Consider the following 21,217-nt stretch of genomic DNA (forward strand, 5'->3'; position numbering starts at 1 on the left):
TCATAAACATTATGGCGCTATTTCCACATGTTTAAAAGTCTTACAAGTGTTTAAGTGAATTTCACACATTTGATAGCATTGCTATTAAATCAGTGTATAAAGCGTATATATAAACATTATGATGCTATCTCCAAATGTTTAAACGGTCTGACAAGTGTATAACTGAATTTCACACAGTGGAGACTATTGCTATTTAATGTTGCTTAATATGTGTTGTTTAGCCTGCTTTTATGCAGGATGCTAGGTTATTTTCCCAGTAATTATATTGTCTCTTTTATTTGACATTTTTGCGAGATAAGTGCACCTTGTTTACTGCACTTGGTAAAAGTATGTGTTACAAAGATGTATAATGGTCAGGATAAGTCAGTTCACTTTCTGGACTTCCCTTCTTATTCATTTCATCTTAAATGAACTCTTGTCACTCCTCACTTGATACTTTAGTAGTGAGTATACAACTCAGGAAGAGGACATGAGAGCTTCCATTATTTAAATTATTACACTCATGAGTTTTATATTTTCAAATACATTGGCTTATCTGTGCCTCACTGTTCCTTTGCTTTTTCTATGTAGGTAGAATTAGCGAAAGGTGATCATTGAAAGTAGTGGAAAGCACCATCTCTAAGGTAGTTTTAAAATCTAGGGAATCTGTATAGAGAACTATTTCAGAAGCTGAATGCAAATTAGGAAATGTCTTTCCCTATCTCCATCTCTTATAGCTTAATTTTATATATGCTCTTGCATAACACAATCTAATTTTAGTAATTTAGGCATGTTTACTAGAACATAATTAGGACCAGATCATTATGCATTAATTATGCTGTGAGCCACTCATAATCCACAGTCTGATATATAACCCTTTCAGTGCCTGAAGTGTGATGAATTGATACCTCAAGTGACCGCACTCTTCACCTTTTCTGTGTTGGTATTGCTGGGCATAACCTTTGTTATGTTGTTAAGCTAGAATTTCACTACAAAGCTGAATGTTCAGCTTTGCACATGCATTTCAAAAGACACTGTAAGTAAAGCATTTAAAATATTTTTTTTAAAAAAACTTCAATAACATAAAATATATAATCTTTATCACTTAATTCCCAGCTTGCTTGATATGAAAAATACCATTACAAATTAATGGCGGTCTCCTGAGGTGTCTAGGGCAATAGGATAAAGATAGGTAGTGGTTATACGAGGTATGTCTATTAAATAACGAGACTTTGATTCCACCTAGTAAACAAAGTAGTCAGAACCGTTTATAACTCCATACGTAGTAACCTTGAACCTGTCTGAACCTGAATGACAAGCTGCAACACTCTGACGTTCAGTTGATTGTGAGTCTCCATTTAGTTTGGTTGTGTTTTCTGTAAAGTGATGAAAAATGCTAAGTTTAAAAGTTGAACAACGTGTCAATTTTAAATTTTTAGTAAAATTTGCACAAAACACCAACAGAATGTTTTCAAATGCTTACTATGGCCTATGGGAATGACTGCCTGTCTCGTGCGCGTGTGTTTGAGTGGCACAAAAGAATTAGCGAGGGACGTGAGAATGTCGAAGGTGATGAACGCCCTGGACGACCTTGCACTTCAAGAACCGAAGAAAATGTAGAAAAAATCAGTCAGATTGTTCAAAAAGACCGTGGACTCAGTGTTCTAATGCTAGCTGAATCCGTGAACATTGACAAAGACACCATATGGAAAATTTTGCGTGAGGATCTTAACATGACGAAAGTTTCTGCAAAGATGGTCCCAAGGGTTCTCACACCAGAGCAAAAAGATTGTCACAAGGAATGTTGTGTTGACATTCTGCAGCAACTTGACACAGAACTAACTTGTTTCATAAAATAATCACTTGTGTGAGACCTGGATCTTCTAGTACAATCCTGAAACCTAAAGACAGTCAATGCACTGGAAAACACCGTCATCACCAAAAATGAAAAAAGCTTGTCAAAGCAAGTCAAAATTCAAAGCAATACTCATTGTTTTTTTCAATATCAAGGGTGTAATTTTGGAAGAAGGTGTTCCAAGCGGCACAACAGTTAATCAGCATTATTATAAGGAAGTTTTGAAAAAGCTGAGAGTCAGAAAGAAACGACCGCAACTGTGGAAAAATGTTTTTTTTCTTCACCAGGACAATGCGCCTGCTCACACAGCACTTTCTGTGAAGCAGTTTTTGACCGCAAACATATTACTACACTTGAACATCCTTCATGTTCGCCCGGTTTAGAACCTTGCGATTTTTATCTTTTCTCAAAAGTTAAATCAGTGCTTAAGGGGACACATTTTGAGTCAGTTGATGCTGTAAAGAAGAAAGTGGCAGATATGTTGAAACAAGTGACAGAAATTGATTTGCTCCATGCCTTCGACCAGTGGAAAACAAGACTACAGAGATGTATTAGTGCAAATGGGGATTATATTCAAGGGGACAAACATTAAATTTGTAATACCAATCGATAAAGGTGAGTTATTTAATCAGTCTTGTTATTTAATCGACATACCTCGTACATGACTTTGCAATAGAACATAGGAGCCACACATTTACAAATAATAAATGCGGTAGCATCTCAGACTGTTTACATGAGTATGCATTTCTTGCTATTGACCATGCAAAGTAACTCAGCCTGTTATTTTATTGCATATGAGTTCTTCATTTTTGCTCTGAAAGATACTTTTTCAATACACAAGAGATGTTAATATATGTTTAATCTCCTTTAAATAATACATGTATAAACAGTGCGTTCTGATGTCTTTGCTTATAATTGGTGAATTCTGATTTCATCACTTCAGTGTTCATTAGGAAAAATGTATATTCTGTGACATATACATCACAACTCATTCACGTGGTTGCAAACGTTTTTGGTGACTTCTAATACCCATATAATTTACAGTAGGGAGGGCATTATTTCATACATAATTACCTATATTAACAAACTCATTTACAAATGAACAGTGCTGTACAACATTTCTATAACATATCTTTTGTCCTCATGCAACCAGAGATGAACTAATTCTAGAATGTGCTTAAACCATGGGCCATCAGTTTTTGTGCCTGGTTACCAACATTGAAGCTCATAAAAGTTTAATATGCATTCTGAATCACTCTATCAATATACACAACTAACCAATAGCTAAATAGAAATTAAAATCATCTCCCCATTGAGGGGAGGGGAGGGTAGGCAAGTTCTGAAGCAGCATCCTGCAATTGAAAACAGGTGTGGCTAAACATTGTGGGTGTGGTTTACAAAGCCAATCAAATACATGAAAAATCTTTATTGCAAAGATTTATAATCAAATACCACACAGCTCCATCTGATCAGTATTTAATCAAGAGCACATTCTAGTAATCAATTTTCAGTACATACTCAATTCTAGAGCCCATTTTAAAATAGACATTCTGGCAATCTATACAATAGAGAAAGTGTTTATTGAGCGGGGAAATTACGGATTTCTGGAGGGGTTTTTCCACTCCACGCGGTTAGACATGACCAGCATGCAAGAGGTGTGGCTATCATTTTAGACAGTGCTGTCCTCCAATCCCCTTCAAATATAGGGGAAATGCTGCATGCACTACTGTTCTGATTGGATTATTTCATATTGACCATTCCAGCTGATAGTACTTAATTCATTACCATCACATTTATATTATATAAATTAGTTACCACTATTCCCAATACTTAATTGACATTTCTATTTCGTATACCGCAGAAAATAAGATTGGCATTTGATTTTTAAACAGTTAAACAACAGATGTTTTTGTTTAATTTAACTTTAATTAAATGTTAAATGTTTTGTTTATTTTCATTTAATTTAATTTGTATTTATGTTTGTATTTAATTAAATGTTATATGGAAATGTGACTTTTAGTAAGAACTGTCAAGACACATCTCTCTCATGTGTATATCAGACTTATGTACAAATTAGGAATATTGAGACCGGAAAAAAGAAAATAAATAAGTGTGTATCGTCCTTTTAATATTAGGTGTCTAGTGCAATTTTGCACACACATATATATATTGTGCTTTATATGTGCTTGTCGAAAAGTGCTTTATCCCACTCAGTGATGATATAATAGACCAACGGAGTATCCTCTTCTCCTTCCAATGGTATGTGCACTGGCTCTTAATACCTTAATATAGAAGGAGAGAAAACCAGAATAATGTACAGTACTCCATACAATAATGCTTCAGGTCAAGTGCATATAAATGCTCATCTGATATTGAAGCATTCTTATGTCCCGTGTTTCTGTGGTTGAATGAGTAACAGGGGGTGGAGATAGTGCATCCTGATTTTGAGGAGTAGTGCAGAGGTATTTTGCCACTCAAGAGATGCAAATGTTAACATCAATTTGGAGGAGGCCTGATAGAGAGTATAGTGGACATATTTAGTTAATTATAAACACTCCATTTATATGGATGATGCCAAATGTATGGGCAGATAAACCAAAAGAAGTGTTCTTTACGACATTATATGTTTTATACACTGCTTGAAAAACAATAGGAGTGATTGCATTAAAAATGTTGTCCCTCACTATTTTTTGCTTTTTATTATGTTTTATAAGTGATCCCCTGTGTTTCTTATAGGAATCAATGATCTCTCTTTCTCTTGCCTCTAAATCTCTATGACATTTCATAGCACCAAAGTAGCATTTCTTGATGTGTAAAAAAAACCACACCTGTCATATTTTCATAAAACCACCGTAATATAATAGTAAATTGTAAGGGGCACCACTGTAACAGCTACAGGTACACTTGGCTATAGTGAGAGAATGTATGTACTACAAACACAGTGTCCACCACGTAATGAACCTAGGAAAAAGTGATTCTTAGCTATCCATAGCCGTGAATTGCTACCTGCAGGTACCAGATCTAGGGTGGTCTTATACAGGAGCCAGGCAAGCAGCTGGTTGAAGACAAAGACAAAGTGAGAACCTTGTCTCTGTTACTCCTAGAATGCTGGTGTGTGCAACAAGATTCTCACCTTACCTCACTTATAGAGCAGTGCATTACCTTTTACAATGTTATTTAGCCCCATATCAGATTATGAATTAAATTTCAATGTATGGGTTTTTTGTATGTGTCATTAACATTATGGACCTCATTTAGAGTCGGACGCAAAGTCCGTTTTAGGCGCATCCAACCAAAAAACACTACCACGCATGTGCAGAAAGCACCAAATCCGCCTGCATATTGGACGCAATTAACACTTACAAGCGACAGCTTGCGACTCACTACGAGAGAATGGGAGGAACGTGGAATTGTGAAGGCGTGACCATGTAAATACATCCTAGTCGCAGTGAGGCGCAGACGCAACACACATCAAAACAGGGCTAAAGCTGTGTCTCAGGAATTAGGTGACGCAAGCGTTAGTTAGCTGCAGGAACTGGACGCAGCTCGATACGGTATTAAGAGTGGGATGCAACTGAGGTTGCTTGCCACTCGTAATACCGTACCAAGCTGCGGCACACTCCCACTCCTACACTTCTTAAACGGACTTTGCGTCCGACTCTAAATGAGGTCCTATGTGATCTAGTATAATATAAGGATGAAAGTGTACAAAAATTTGGTGGAAAGTTAAGTCGAAGTATGAACTTCTTCAGTTCTTGTTTGAGGTCCAAAAGTGGAATACATTGCAATGTGTCCAGTAGTAAACTGCAGTCACGGACCTGTTCAATTTGACCACTCCATGTGCCGGCCAATCATCTGTATTGGACCATGTAGGGCAAACCGAAGATGTATTTTGATTTTGAACATAATTTTTTGGAAAACTATTCAATTTACTTGTCACAACATCTAAATTATTTAATAAAAAGCAGATTTTGCACTCTTTACCTTTTCATTGATATTTAAAATTAAATGGAATTCTGTATTTTGTGTCATTAACACTTCATAATTGATGGTTTTCTATTAACAACAGAGAGGTTAGCCCTCCTTCCAAGTCACAAATCTTAAGTAGGAATTTTCAGGATAGTATGTTAATTTGTGAAACTATGTAATTGTATTCTTGTTTAGGTTTTTATAATATAATCCACAAGTTTCAGGCATAGTGTAACCCCGGCTGTCTGTAGATTGCCAGTTCTTGTACAGGGGGACCCTATAGTAGCTGTGATTTTATCCCAAACCTTTCTGTCTCAATATGTCTTTAACATACATATAGTATAATCACAAGTTCAAGGACAAGTTCAAGTTTTGTTTTTCTTATTTGCTAAAGAGCATATGATGTGTGATTCATGTCAAATATAATCCACAAGCAGTTCAAAAGGTAATATTGCATAAAAATCGCATTAAACTGTTTTAACATTTGCGATCAACATCTGGGAATAGAGGAAGTTTATACAAATGAAAGTGAGAAAATTAGAAAAGTGTAAAAATTATTAAGCATAGGGCGCTGTAGTCATAGTTTTAAAATAAACAAGTTCATGTGACAAGTTTCTCACTGAGATAACACCTTGTAAAGCAGAAATCTAATTGCGTAAGAGATGTGCTCTGTAAGAAAAGTTTAGTCATTTATATATTTACTAAATTATGCCACTTAATAATTCTGCATGATCCTGCTTTCCATTTAATAACCGACTCTATGTGATGGCAACAGTAAACCCACACAAACACGGGGAGAACATACAAACTCCACAGGGCCCTAATAGGAAGGGGATTGATGACCCCAGTGCTGTGAGGGAGCAATGCTGCCCTGTGCTAGATCTCCAAGTTCTATTAACATATAGGATTGTAAGCAGGGTTATCCTATTACAGCAGCACCATAGTGCATTAACTTGGCTAGTATGATCTGCCCACTCCCACCTCCAAGGCAAGTGGGGAGTTAATTTTATTGTTTCCAGCCTAACAATACACCATGTGGGGTTTAGTTAAAGCTCACAGCACTAGTTTTGGGTTTAATAATATATATATATATTTTTTGTTTGTTTTTGGTTTCTTTACAATAGCACTTCAGCACCCCCTAGGTCCTCCATACCACCCCTTTTCAGGCTGCCCATTTTTGACTTTGTAGTTAATGTCATTCACAATTTCAAAAGCAGCATCTTGGCGTGTCTCAGGTACTTGTTTTCAGCAGTATCTCTTGCTCCAGCTACAGGTCTAGTTTAAGTAACGATTACTAGTGATGAGGGCTGTCTTTACATGATATGACATGTGTTAACAATCAGAAGCAACTGTAAATATTTATTTTATGTACAGCAGACATTCGTAACATCCTAATATATGTATTTTATGGGAGGGGAACAAACCCACTTTTTAAATTTTTTTATGTGTTATTATGAATGCCTATATTATCAACAGGTGACATTAATTGAATAGTTTTTTTTTTCCTTTGCATTATTTTGCGAGCTTATATTCCACATATATATTGAACATATCATGCAGTGTCTTTTCTAGTAGAGCAGACCTGCACCCATATTCATCACCACACATATCTACAGATCTGCTCTTTGTTAAATTTGGGCATATGTGTACCCAAATTACGTGCGTTTTAATACAAACACACATTTTGCTCAGTATGCGTCTCTTAATGAATCAGGCCCATTAAGTTTCTCCAATTTGTCTGTCTGACAATGGCACCTAATATCATGTACACCATTGTGTTAAGAAAATCCATGCTATTTCTATCACAATTTAATAGTTGGTAGCTAATTAGTTCCATCACAAAGTTTTTAAAAGTTTGTTTGTCACCCTTCCTTCTGAGAATTAACCCCCAAAGCAGTATCAGTGTGCAAGTCAAAAGTGTATATGTCTGCCATCATTACAATTGGTAAGAATGACATCACGTTAGTGCTTATAATCCATTGTTGTGTTCATATTGCCTTTATCAGTTTTGCAAATTATAATATTAGGATTATTATTAAAAGATCTAATGGCTTACATCATATTGACAAATGATTTATTCCATTCTGCCCTCTTCTGAGGCACCTTATTATCTATTAGTCCACATGTGTTCTAATTGTTTGGTTAGTATTACTAGTTTCCCAAGTAATTTTTATGTAAAACATAGAGAAAAATATGAAGTGGAAGTGCGAAAATGGTCTTTTAGCTTCATGTATATAACTTCATATAAATGTATTTATATCAAATGTGAAATCAAATAGTTTGTTTTGATATATAAGGAAAAATGAAATGTCTTTAGATAATACCCTTTTCATGTATATGATCATAAGTTGAAAGTATTTACTAATTTTTTGGGGAGAGGTTATTATTCCTCTCCACTCCCATTCTATGATGTGGTTATCATCTGATATACCGTATGTACCGTGAGTCCATCTGAGGAAGGCGATCACAGTTACCTTTAGTTGATGAGTTGTCTGTCAGTACATAAAGAGCAGGGCTCTGTACTTGTTTCCGTGGTTTTCTCTGTTTAGAGCTACTGTCTGTATTATCATTAGACCAAGTCAAGTCAACCATTGTCACAATAGTCCTGATTTATCCTTTTAGATTTAACCTTCTTCAAAGTATTATTCTAATTCATATAGGCATCCAATTGTTTAGACACCTGTCGTCTTTGTCCTAAATAAGTGTATCTTTTTTTCTGAAGCCTCTTCAATAACCAATAACATTAAATCACAGTAACACTTATGGAGGAACAGAGTGAGAGAGAAAACGATAATGTGTTTTGTTGAGTTGAAATTCACTTGACGTTCTTTTTTATCTTTCAATAAATCACTTTGTCTTTTTTTTCCTCAGGGTATATGTACCATGACCACAGCCTTCCTGCACTTTTTTTTCCTGGCATCATTTTGTTGGGTTTTGACAGAAGCCTGGCAGTCATATATGGCAGTTACTGGGAAAATTAGAACAAGGGTTATAAGGAAACGCTTCCTGTGCCTCGGTTGGGGTATGTTTCTAAATAAAGATAATTATCAAATACTCATATATTCATTTCAGCCATTCCATATTCAATGTGTGGTATTAGAAACTAATTATACCATTTAGTTGAAATTATGTTCTGAATCTCAAAGCACATAGATGTGTCCTCCTTTAGCTAACATTTTTGTACAACATATCTTTCATAGAGTGTCATGCAATAAAAACAATTGTGCATTAATGTATCACAATCTAGTACTCTTTGCTGGGTATGCAGTACTGATTTCCAATGTCCGGTGACACTTATTGAAAACTGCATTTGTGACTTCTGCATGGAAATCATCATGAGTTCTGTACAGCTTATGACATAATGTTTATGTAAATCTCTACATACAGTATGTGAGTTTCATTTCATGTCCAAACAATCTCCCTTTCACTATCTTATATCTACCTCTGACCTACGCCTTGCCTTGTTTCTCATAACCACCTCTCACTCTTGCCTACGAGACTTCTCCCATATCTCTACCTACTTATGGAATTCCCTACATGCCCAATAAGACTCTCCTGCAGCCTTCAGATTTTTAAATGGTCTCTCAAACTCTATCTCTATATTAGAGCTCACTCTACTCCCATTTATACTACTCACACTGGTACACCCTCATAATCTCTGTTCTGATCCTCTTGTTACAACTGTGCCTTTCTCCAATTAGATTGTAAGCTCTTTCATGAGCAAGGCCCTGCTTACCGTTGGTTTTTATGCCTACATTTATTGTTTACATTATATATCCATGTTTTATGTGTGTCCTATTTCCCTTATTGCTCGGCGCTGCAGAGCACTGGGGCACATTACAAATCAACAATACTAATAAAAAAAATAATAACAATAAATTAGGAAAAGATATAGATCCTGAAAAATCTCCATAAAAATGACCCACCAACTTACAATAAATGCCCATTCCTAAATGACTATTTCTGAGAGTAACTGGGACACCAGCTAATTACCGGTGATTTCCCATCCTGAACACGTGATTGGCTGGCATTTTATGGGAATCCCAGTTTTCAGTGATAATCATTTATGCAAGACTGAAGAGTGAAGGATAAAAGTTTCTATTTTACGTTTAATAAAGTGGTGAATGAGTGCTTGAATGGTGGCTGTCTTCAATTTTCCACAATCAAAGATTATTTTATAATCATGTTTGTCTTAATAAAATTTACATTATGGGCAGGAATTTTGGACCTCTGCTCTGTTTTTCTTGTGTCCCTTGTATAGAAAAGCTGCCCAGGGGACCTACAAGAGCCCCAATAGACTGCAACAATACAGCTCATAAATATTACTTGAATCCTTGTGGTTAGAATTAATGGTAAAATAATAAAAAGTCATGTTGTAACACACAAAACGTTATAATACATATGCATGTACAGTATTTTATACTTGCATATTCTTGTTGTAATATTTGCATTTAGTAAACACAAACCTGGAATTTTCACACCACATAAAGAATTAAAATGAAACAGTCGCCAACAACAAAAAAAACTATCACTCAAGAAAGGTTCCACATATAAAGTTCTCGAAAGTCCAAGGGCTAGATTTACTAAAGAGCGAATTGATGAACCGACCGGTTTTCGGCACTTGAGCTGTAATTCCATTCAAGAGGAGGCACAATTGACTTATACATTTTGGGAACGTTTATTGTTTAAAGCAAAATAAATGTAAAATTAACTTATGGGGCCATAGTATATATTTCATTATATTAAGGAGCAATATTATTGTATTATTATAATATGAGAGCAATATGTAGTGCCACATGTGTGCATCACAAATAAATATTGCCACCATTATCAATCAAATAGTATTGCCCCCGTAATATAATTATCTATTCATATTGGCCCCATAATATAATACAATAATATTGGCACCTTAACATAATGAAAAATTTGCCCCACCAGTTAACTATAAATTAATTTTGCTCCTTAATCAAGATATAATGAACCATCTTATATTAAATGCAGCTAACGATTTAAAACCACCGCCAAACATGATTCTCAGTAAATCTGCCGCAAGTTTTGCAAATTATTAGATGCAAAAAAAAAAGTTCCTTAAATAAGGTGTACATGCTTTTTCTTCAGTTCTTTACTGATTGACAGAACTTGCAATCTCCAAAATATGTAAACAAAAAGAAAAAATATAAAATTGATAGTGTAGTAACTCATAAATCTAAAACTTAATAAAGGACTTCACCTCAAAAATTAGTGGCACAAGAATATGGTATCCTTCAAAATAGGTTATAGACACCACACCATGAAGAAACTCACATTCCAAATTTGTATAAAGATGCCTCAACAAAAATAACTGCTAATTTTCTTATAGGTTCATCTCAGATCCTCCATATTTATGCCATCTAATGAAATTTGAAATGCCGGATAATTAATGTATATTACAAGTAAAAAATAATGAAAGGGGAGATCTTGCAGAACACCCTTTTATTATTAAAAGCAAATAATAAAACCAATCTTTATATATATATATATATATATAAAAGGTGTATAATCACATATAATGTTATAATATATATATATATATATATATATATATATATATATATATATATATATATATATATATATATATATTTGTGTATATACACTGCAACAATTCCTGGGTATAGGAGAGCAGATATCAAAAACTTTAAAAATGTTGAAATCTTTGGATTTCACATGAAAGGGCCATTATATAGTATTGCTGAAAAACCAGAAGTATCAGCATTCCTCATTGCTATGGTGACAGGAAAAATATGGAGAACAAAAGTAAAATCGTACTTCATACTATTATCGGCTATGGTTCAGATCACAATTTATTTATTTTTACACTATTTAATATATACCAGATCAAACTTTTAAATGTGACCCCAGATTGGAGGATTAATATAATCCTCCTATAAATCAAAATTGGATTGTACCTTCAAATAATTTTTAATAGAACTCAGTATAGGATAGAAATCACGATTCCCAATGTTTAAACCTGGGACCTTCTGATTCTATTGATTACATCACATTGAGCTCAAAATAAATATCATAGATTGTCTAGATAAAATACTGCTCAAGGTCAGTATATCCCCTTTCTCCTCATAAAATTGCATGAAGACATGGCTTCTGCAGTTGCAAACATGTATATAATTTTATAGAGAAACACTTGCAAAAATAAACTAGCTGCACATATAACAAAATACAAAAATATAAACCTTCATAACAACAACAACAACCACTATATGGGAATAACGAATAAAACAAATGCTAGACTAAAGTCTAGTTTATATTTTAAGTTCTGTGAAAAAAGATAACTGTTGTAACCTAGCAACCTCTATGTAATTTATCCTCTGCTGAAATCTTATAGCGTTTAAAAAATATACTGTGCCATAAATTATTAATATATGGCAAAAAGGTGGTCACATCTGCACTGTTCATATATCATTTAACACAACACATTGTGTAGCCAGATCATTATTAAAAATGCATTTGTAACCAATTCATATTCATGCCCTACAAGTCCATTTCATATTCCTGGTTCTAATTAAATATATGATATCTATAGATATGTAGCTTTAAATTACATTAAGTTCCTATTATTATTATTATTATTATTATTATTATTATTATTATCATCATATTATTATCAAAATTCCTGTTGAAACCATTTTTAGTTGATGTTTTGCGAAAGGCAACAACCTCTAGTTGATCTCATTCATACAGTCTGTGAATTCTAAGCATTTTTTCAGTAGTAGTATAATTAAAGCAGAGACAACATTAGAGCTATTAATAAGTAAAATAATTATTCCCAGTGATGAATGGCAATATTGTGCAAAAGGTATCTAATATTATGTAGTGGAGAGTTTTTACAAATGAGGATTGACTTACCACTTTCCTTGTAGAGACACACACAACTTTGCTAAACAAATTACTTTTACAGTATTGTATATAAGAATTTAATATTACTTTCAAACTTTACTATAATTTCTATAAGAAAAACAATAGCTAAGCTATATATAATATTGTTATTATTATTATAATTATTATTATCCTTATCATATTATCAAAATTCTCGGTGAAACCACTTTTAGTTTATGTTTTGCGGAAGGCAACAACCACTGGTTGAGCTCATTCATACAGTCTGTCTATCCATGTGTACTTTAAATATTGATCAAATATAAGATATGTATATATCAAAACATGATAAACCTGAAACTTTGCAAAATCCTCAACATGTCCTTGTTATGCATTCTACCACTATATATGACACATTCCATTTCATAGAATTGTATCTTGTTTATGCTTACAAAGTACCCTCTAAGGGCCTGATGTAGAAATAGGAGCAAAGGGAAGAATAGGAGTAAGTTTGCACCTTGGCAAAACCATGTTGCATTAAACAATGAGGTAAATTTAAAATGTATGGACAAATTTATAGTTGGGATACAGCATGTCATAGATCAACTTTAATTTCAGTGTAACAATGAAGCTACAAAGTATTTGTGTGTTACATGAAAAAACAGCCAGTATTTTCCTTGTGTGCAAAAAAATAAGTTAATTTGTACCCCTTGCATTGTAACATGGTGTTTCCAGATGCAAATTTGCTCCTTTCCTTTGCTCCTATCTCAAAATCAGGCTCTAAAATGTGTTCATGTATAAAAAGTACCACCTAACGCATGCAAATTAATTCAAAGTACCCCTTAGCCTGGATTAATTTATAACAAGCTAACCATTATGCATTTAAGTGTTTCAAAAATACTTCTTTGGATTGGTTATGTATATGTTTTAGCATTTAGTAATTAATGTAATGTCTTGAGTTTGAGACTAGAGCAACCCTTAAAACTATCTGAAGTTCCCCTTGAGATACATGTATCACATGTTTAGAACCTATCATCTATGATTTGAGATTTCAATGCATGTCATTAAATATAAATTTAGCAGATTATGTTATGTTTTATTGCCTTATGTCTTCTTAGTCTATCTTCTTTTCATTTTAAGTATACAGTTTTCTTTTTATAAATTGTAAAGTATTGTACAAGGGTCAGTAAATATATATGAAGGAATTATGATGTCAGGTGACCTATTTTGTCCGTTATCATTCCTCGTGTCTCTTCTTCCACCCATTGAATCATAATTTATGTTGACTTTTCTCATACTGTCTGCAATATAATTTATTTTTGATGTCCATAGGTTTACCAGCATTAGTTGTAGCTATATCAATGGGCTTTACCAAAGCAAAAGGATATGGAACTCCTCACTAGTAAGTTGTTTTTGGCTCATTCATTTGTTTAACTCTACTTGTTCTTTAACTGATGTTTCTTCAAATTTTAGCTATTGCTGGTTCATTGCTGTATTACCTGAGTTATGTATCAGAGTGAGATAGGGCAAACTGAGGCAATGGTCTCAAGCATCAGGTTTTCTTGGTGGAGCCAGTAATATCAAGGAAATTATTGTGAAAATATTGTTCTTGCTGTAATCATTTTAAAATCTTGATGATGTTAAGTTATGTAAAGTATACCTCAGATAGTAGGATGACTAAATAAACCCTTGCTCCTTTATTAAAACTATAGAATTTTATTTTCTGAATTAAATTAATAAATTTGAAAGATACCACCATTTGTAAAGCATCTGCAGAGCATGTTGTTAGCATGTACCTAGGATATCTTAGTATATACTGTTATTTCAAGTAAATAAACTATTTATTTGTGGGACAAAAAAAACAATTGTATCTAGTGTGTTCCACCAAATGGGTATCAGATCTGGAAAGAGAGATTAAAATAGCATTTTTCAATTTGTAAACAGAACCGGCGTCATCCATATGTTGTGGATTCATTTATCTGCAAATATATTACACCATTATAACAGACATTTATTTTTGACCTATAGTTAGCACTTGAATCTATCTGTTACATTAGCTGGTGGGACATGGCTCTAATAGATTGAATCCGTTCATTAACAGATAAGGGAAAGTCATTTGTAAATTGGTCTTTCATATATCTGCTTTCACTGGATGGATAAACTTGAATGAGTAAGCCCATAATTCTGAATATATCAAATATGGGGGTTTGCTTTGAAATTAAGACACAAGTCGTGAGGCTAATGAAATGTAACTATGCTTTTTTTCTTTTAATTATTATTATTATTGCTTTTAAATATTTTATCCTGGTCCTGCAAATTCCTATATTTTTCATATATAACTAATTTTAAACTCACCATACATTGCAATTATTCTAATTTGTTGTATTGTATTTGTTCTTTAGTGGTCTGTCCTTGTAATTAAGGCTTGTCATGTGCATTAGTGAGTTTTACCTACAGTTTGTAAGAGGTTATATATAGGTATTCCTCCAAGCAATACTAAAAAATACACTTTGTGCACATTGCTACCTCTCACGTTGTGTGTGTTTCTGTACAAATAATTAGGAACTTAATAATTTGATATTTAAGTTAATTTTACTGTGATATCAAGAGGAAATTGGGATCAAGTAAAATCTACATGAACAAATTCAAGCTTGGGGAGCAATGCATGTAATATTAATATTGTCTTGTCAGTTAGGCTTTAGCATTGTATCTGCAAAAGAACACTGGGACCATTTATTAGATGTGTTTATTTATCCATAAAGACACTCCTGGCTCATCAGACTCTTGTTCTAACTACAAGTTTTAGGTGCCCTGTACAAAATTTGCATTGTGGCCTCCTCAACCTTTGTACACCCTTGATTTGATCAGCACATAGTCAGATCTCCTTAGGTTTATTAGGAACTTTCCCCCATCAATCTTCTGCAATAGGATTATGATGTTAACACACACCAACTGGAGATTATTTTATGTACTAAAATTGCAGTATTACACCGCTGGCACCCATGGCTAGTCCTCCTTATTTCATTACTACATTTTCTTTAACTTCTGCAAAATTATATAAAATTTATAGGAATTCATTTACCCGGAATGTAAAATTGTTTGTGCCTGTAATAATTCAAAGCAAAAGCTGACAATGAATACGGTGTCAGGATTGTGAAGAGGAACATAATACTTTCTGATAGAGTACATGATTTTATTTGTTCGCTTCAATTTCAGTTGCTGGCTGTCACTTGAAGGGGGTCTGCTCTATGCCTTTGTTGGACCTGCTGCCGCTGTTGTCTTGGTAAACTGAAGAATTCTTTCTCTATTGTCACAAACTCAAAATGCTACGATGATATATTTTTTTTGTAAAAAAAGTTCAAATTGACTTGATTGAAAATAGCATCAAATTCTTACTTCCTTTTCCACTCTCACTTTCCATCCAAAAGGGGCATTTAAGTTTAATGTCATGATAAATGTTTGTTTTGCATTTAGGCTCTGTAAGATAATACCTGCACCCACATTGGTACATTTCCAGGTGCAATGTTGAATAATATATAATTAGAAGCATCAGAAAAGTAACAAAACTAAGCATGATACATATAGTTTCATACATATTGTTACACAGCCAATGAGATTGCATTATAAATAAAGAGAAGATGATGATGATTAATAAAAAGAAACAGACAGTAAGATTTGGATCCAAAATAGGAATTATTAGCAGTATGTAAAAAACTTTGCGTAGAACATAACATAATTGCAAAACTGAAAATGCATTCACCATAATTATAATATTATTAACGTATTATCAAAGTATTTCATGCAACAAGTAAGAAAATATGTTGTACCAGTGGTTCATAATGCCTGTCTGAAATTGTTTTCAATCGAGAATTGTGCTTCCTTATGTTATCATAAACACTTTCATTGCATTGCACCAACTTTTATACCTAGAAACTAAATTTGTTGGACATGGTCAATGAATTCTAAGCATTTTTTCAGTAGTAGTATAATTAAAGCAGAGACAACACTAGAGCTATTAATATGCAAAATAAGTATTTCCCGTGATGAATGGCAGTATTGTGCAAAAGGTATTTAACATTATGCAGTGGAGTGTCTTTACAAATGAAGTACAAGGATTGACTTGCCACTTTGATTGTAGAAACACACACAGCTTTGCTAAATGATGTACTTTTACAATATTGTATATAAGGACTTAATATTACTTTTAAACTTTACTATATTTTACTACAATATTATTTTCAAAACAAACAGTAGCCAAGCTTGCACACATTTAAATCTGAAATCTATAGATATGTAGCTTTAAATTACAAAAATATCCTATTAGTATTACTATTATTATTATTATTATTATTATTATTATCATCATCCAAATAACAGGCAATCCTCTAGACAGGTAAATGTAACTTAAATAAGGTTTAAAAATGAATAAAGACTTTGTAAAACTAATACCTTAGCAATGTTGTTTAATCCCTCTGGTGGCTGCCTTCAAGAAGTATGAATTATCTTCATTCACCCTGTAAATCATCAAAATGTTGTGTACTCACTGCATTCTCATTACCGCTATTGGTGAATAATCAGAAGTACCATTCATTTGATATTTTTACATATTTCAATTAAAATTTTAAACTGGTGCAAACTGATCAAATAGTGTTAAACATATACATCCAATTTCCTAGTGTGTAATCAACAAACATGAAATCTGTTAATGTGAAATAGAAAAAAATAATAATTCTAGAATTTGAAAATTGTGTTTATAATTGGATTTTCTTCTATAAATATTTCCTTCCATTCTCTGCAATGGACAAGACAAAAATCAATGTGTGCTATATAAGTTGCAGGGCATTAGGTAAAATCTGCTTTTACACTCTAAATCTCACCCTATTTTAGATGAGGACACAATTTAATGAAAATAATTTTTTACATTTCAAGTGACAAATAAAACAATTTGGGATTTGTTTTGTATCTATCTTATTATGATATAATATTCTTATATGTTCAATGTATTGGTTGATTAGAAAGTGTTTTATGTTTAAAAAATCTTTTTGTTATGCAGGTCAACATGGTAATTGGAATTTTAGTCTTTAATAAACTTGTTTCCAGAGATGGTATCCTAGATAAAAAGCTTAAACACAGAGCAGGGTAAGCTGATTTAAAATGTATGTTGTCATATACTTCAACCATTATTATTCATTTGCATAATCATAATTATTTTAGTTCTGGAGTACAGTAGTTGCATGCCTCATGGAGAAGTTGATATTTCATTCATGTTTATTGATATATTTATTTTTATGACCAAATAACAGAAAGTATTAAAACAAAAGTGCAGAATCATCACAAAAACTGCAAACACAAAGCATTTGAAGCATTGTTTCCTTCCAATACATAGCTGGTAATTTAAAAACATATATTATTAAATATAATATTTAATATGCTATGTAAAATGAAGCACAATTAAGTTGGCTTTTTTGTTTTATTGTAAAAAAAAGCCATTTCAAATACTTTTAAAATGTTTTGTGTTATGTTTATCCTCTTTAATATGCTGGGTAGTGTTTTTAGTATTCAGATATTACTATATATGAAGATATATTGTGCTGTGTACAGGTGGATTGGGAAAAATCTTTAGGTCGGGGGATGGGGTGGGTGCTGCAGACATAGCCGACGGGGTGTGTGATGCAATGGCCCTAGAGGGAGATGGCAAACCTTCCCTGTGACAGATATATTCTGCAGGTTAACACAATTAACAAGCAGAATATGCACAGTGCTATAGCTTTGGCACCCTGCTGCCCTAGGAATACCGCTTTAGTGTACTGGCTGACCGAGACAAACCCTCACCCCTTGTAGGATACTCCTCATTTGATAAAACAGTAAAATCGCTCTGTGCCTGCACAGAACCGGACTATACGCCAGTGAACGCAGCAACATCCAATTCATCTTAGAGCGCAAAAGACCCATACAGAAGCCTATGATTTTAGGAGCAGAACAGCGAGGGGCCTGGCCGTATGCACGTAGTCAGTGTACAGTAAGAGTGTGCCAAGTTTGAGCGCATGCAGCAAGCTTTGGGCATCTCAAAGATCTGTTTTTCTGTCGTATCACTTACACCAGCTACAGGGCAGGTGTAAGTGCTGATTGATAGTGATGACGGATGTGAATGCATGCTAGAACATATGTTTTGCAGTCAGGAGCAAATATAAACATGCATTTTATTAATTGCAACATGATAATTGTATTTAGTGGCGGTGGGGATGAAAAAAAAATAGATAAAAACACTTTTTTGCTTTATCATTAATGACTATATTATTAACAGGTGACAATCACTCAATACTTTTTATTCTGCACCTTCTTTTGGGACCTTATATTCCAGATATGTATTGGACGTATCTTACAGTGTATTGTGCCTGGCCAAGCACAGTGCACCAAGACCCGTATTCAGCAAGAGATGTATCTTCACATTCGCTCCTAGTTTAATATAGACGTGCATATGCCTGATATACGCGTCTTTTAAAAAAAACACTATTTACTTTCATTTTGCATGCCCTAATGAATCAGGCCCTGTTTCCAAATAAAATTAATTGTGAAGTTCACATATATTCAATTTATACATAAGCTAAGTTTCATGAATTTGGTGATGTAACTATTGTTAGATACTTGTCATTTAAATAGCCCAAACTGTCAACAGGCTTAACAGAAAAAATGTTTGCTGAATAATATTTGTGTAAGGTATTTTGCTTTCATTTCAATTATTCTAGACTGCAGAATGCAGTTCAGAGGTCGTGTTTGCATGAAGGACTTCTAATACCTTAACGCTCCATAGCTGTCTGTAAAACAAATTGTTAAGATCCCTTTCTTATTTAATTAGACTCTACAGTGGTTGAGAAGCTATTAATCTTAATTGTTTGGTGAATTCAATGAATTTGCAGATTGATGTCAGATGTTCTTTTATGGGGGTCACAATATAATTGCAGCAATAGAAAATCATTATCAAAGAATCCTTATGTTTTGCATTTTAGTTTTCTTGTAATTTTATGGTCAACACTGTACTAATTACCTGGTGGGAGAATTTTAATAATACCAATATACAGGGGTTTTACTAGTGTTTGCTTTCTCCTAATGTTCTTGCTTTTAACTTTAGTTTGAATATTTAAGATTATATTAACGTTATTTCCAATAAATATTATTACAAATTACGCAATTAAAGAATATAGAACTTTAGACCTAAGAGTTCAGGTAAATCAGAGTAATGACATCAGATCGATTTTGCAATGGAATATAGCATAAAATGTATATAAGGGATAATCCACTTGCTAAATAATCAGATACTTTTTGCATGGCAATATTCCCATTGTTAAACCATGCCTGAAAAAAGTGTTTATCTTCTGAAAGATTGTAATGCTTGACAAAACAGTTTTTGATAATGAATTTTAAACCCTTTGCTTGTAATGTAAAGGCTGGCATAATCTATAGATTTTTTTTATCCTTTGAAGTGTATCATAGGTATAAATAATATGTTTGAACAGGGGTGTTTTATGAATTTAGTAGGCCTGTGTGCATACATCCCAACATTTTGTAATAAAGAATCAGGACAAAGGGACAGTGTGTACACAAGAAGCGTGGTTGCGCTTCACAGGGGCATGACCATGTCACATAGGAGGCACACCATGTCACATTGGGAGCATGCCCAATGCTTTGCAAGCACTGGCCCACCCCAACTCCTTCCCCTTTCCTAAAAGCACCCTTCCATGCCACACACTTCTGCAGCTGGAAATTCCATCACATAGTAGAACATGTGTCTCAACCGTCCACGAATCAAGACAAAAGTCCTTTTATGTGGGTTGGTAGGACAGTCAAATCCAAATAGTAACGGTCCTGTTAGGTTCGGGACAGTGGACAGACTGTGCAGTTTTGATATATGTCACTGCTGCTGATGGCTTAATCTCTGTTGCTGATTGTTCAGACACTGGGATGTTGGGACCAAGCTTGGAAAAGATATTTGTATTATTCACCTCCTAGAAATCTGAGTAACAAGAATACTGTAATTCAACATGAAATCAGTGGCACCAATATTTAATAAATAGGCCTCCTTCCCTCTAATTCATGAGCCCCCCACTATCCATCTTCATCATCTGTTAATTATTATCCCATCATTATCTCACTTAATCACCCCTGCTATTCATCACACTCCCCCATTCCTCTTTATCCTCCTCATTCCTTTAATTCATCACATCCCTATGAGTGACAGAGGGAAAAAGTTACTGAGATGAGTGAAAAAGTGACCAGGAAAATGAGTTACAAATGAATAATGAGCAAGTAAGGAAAATAGCTGAGGAAACCTTTGTGCAATGATATAACAGCATGGACATCAAAGAAAGTTAATATCAGATTTCAAATAAGGATACCTAACTGGACAGCTGTCACCCCAGAACAGGGGTCCACATCACTATATAAACTTTATATATAGTCTCTATTTCCCTCCATCCGAACACCACCAGCAATAGATTGATAGTATTTACATTTAATAAATAATTATTTCCCACAACCATCCCCAAC

General features: G+C 33.8%; 1 protein-coding gene across 3 annotated transcripts in view; it reads left to right on the forward strand.

The window, feature by feature from the left end:
• ADGRB3 (adhesion G protein-coupled receptor B3) overlaps positions 1–21,217 on the forward strand; it is a 716,821-nt gene that overhangs the window by 623,500 nt on the left and 72,104 nt on the right. For all 3 annotated transcript variants that reach the window (XM_075202577.1, XM_075202578.1, XM_075202579.1), the window contains 4 exons: positions 8,675–8,825; positions 14,006–14,075; positions 15,890–15,956; positions 17,727–17,812. In XM_075202577.1, the coding sequence (XP_075058678.1) occupies positions 8,675–8,825; positions 14,006–14,075; positions 15,890–15,956; positions 17,727–17,812 (374 nt within the window). The remainder of the gene's footprint in view (positions 1–8,674; positions 8,826–14,005; positions 14,076–15,889; positions 15,957–17,726; positions 17,813–21,217) is intronic.

Source organism: Mixophyes fleayi, chromosome 3, assembly GCF_038048845.1.
Source record: "Mixophyes fleayi isolate aMixFle1 chromosome 3, aMixFle1.hap1, whole genome shotgun sequence".
Classification (NCBI taxonomy): domain Eukaryota; kingdom Metazoa; phylum Chordata; class Amphibia; order Anura; family Limnodynastidae; genus Mixophyes; species Mixophyes fleayi.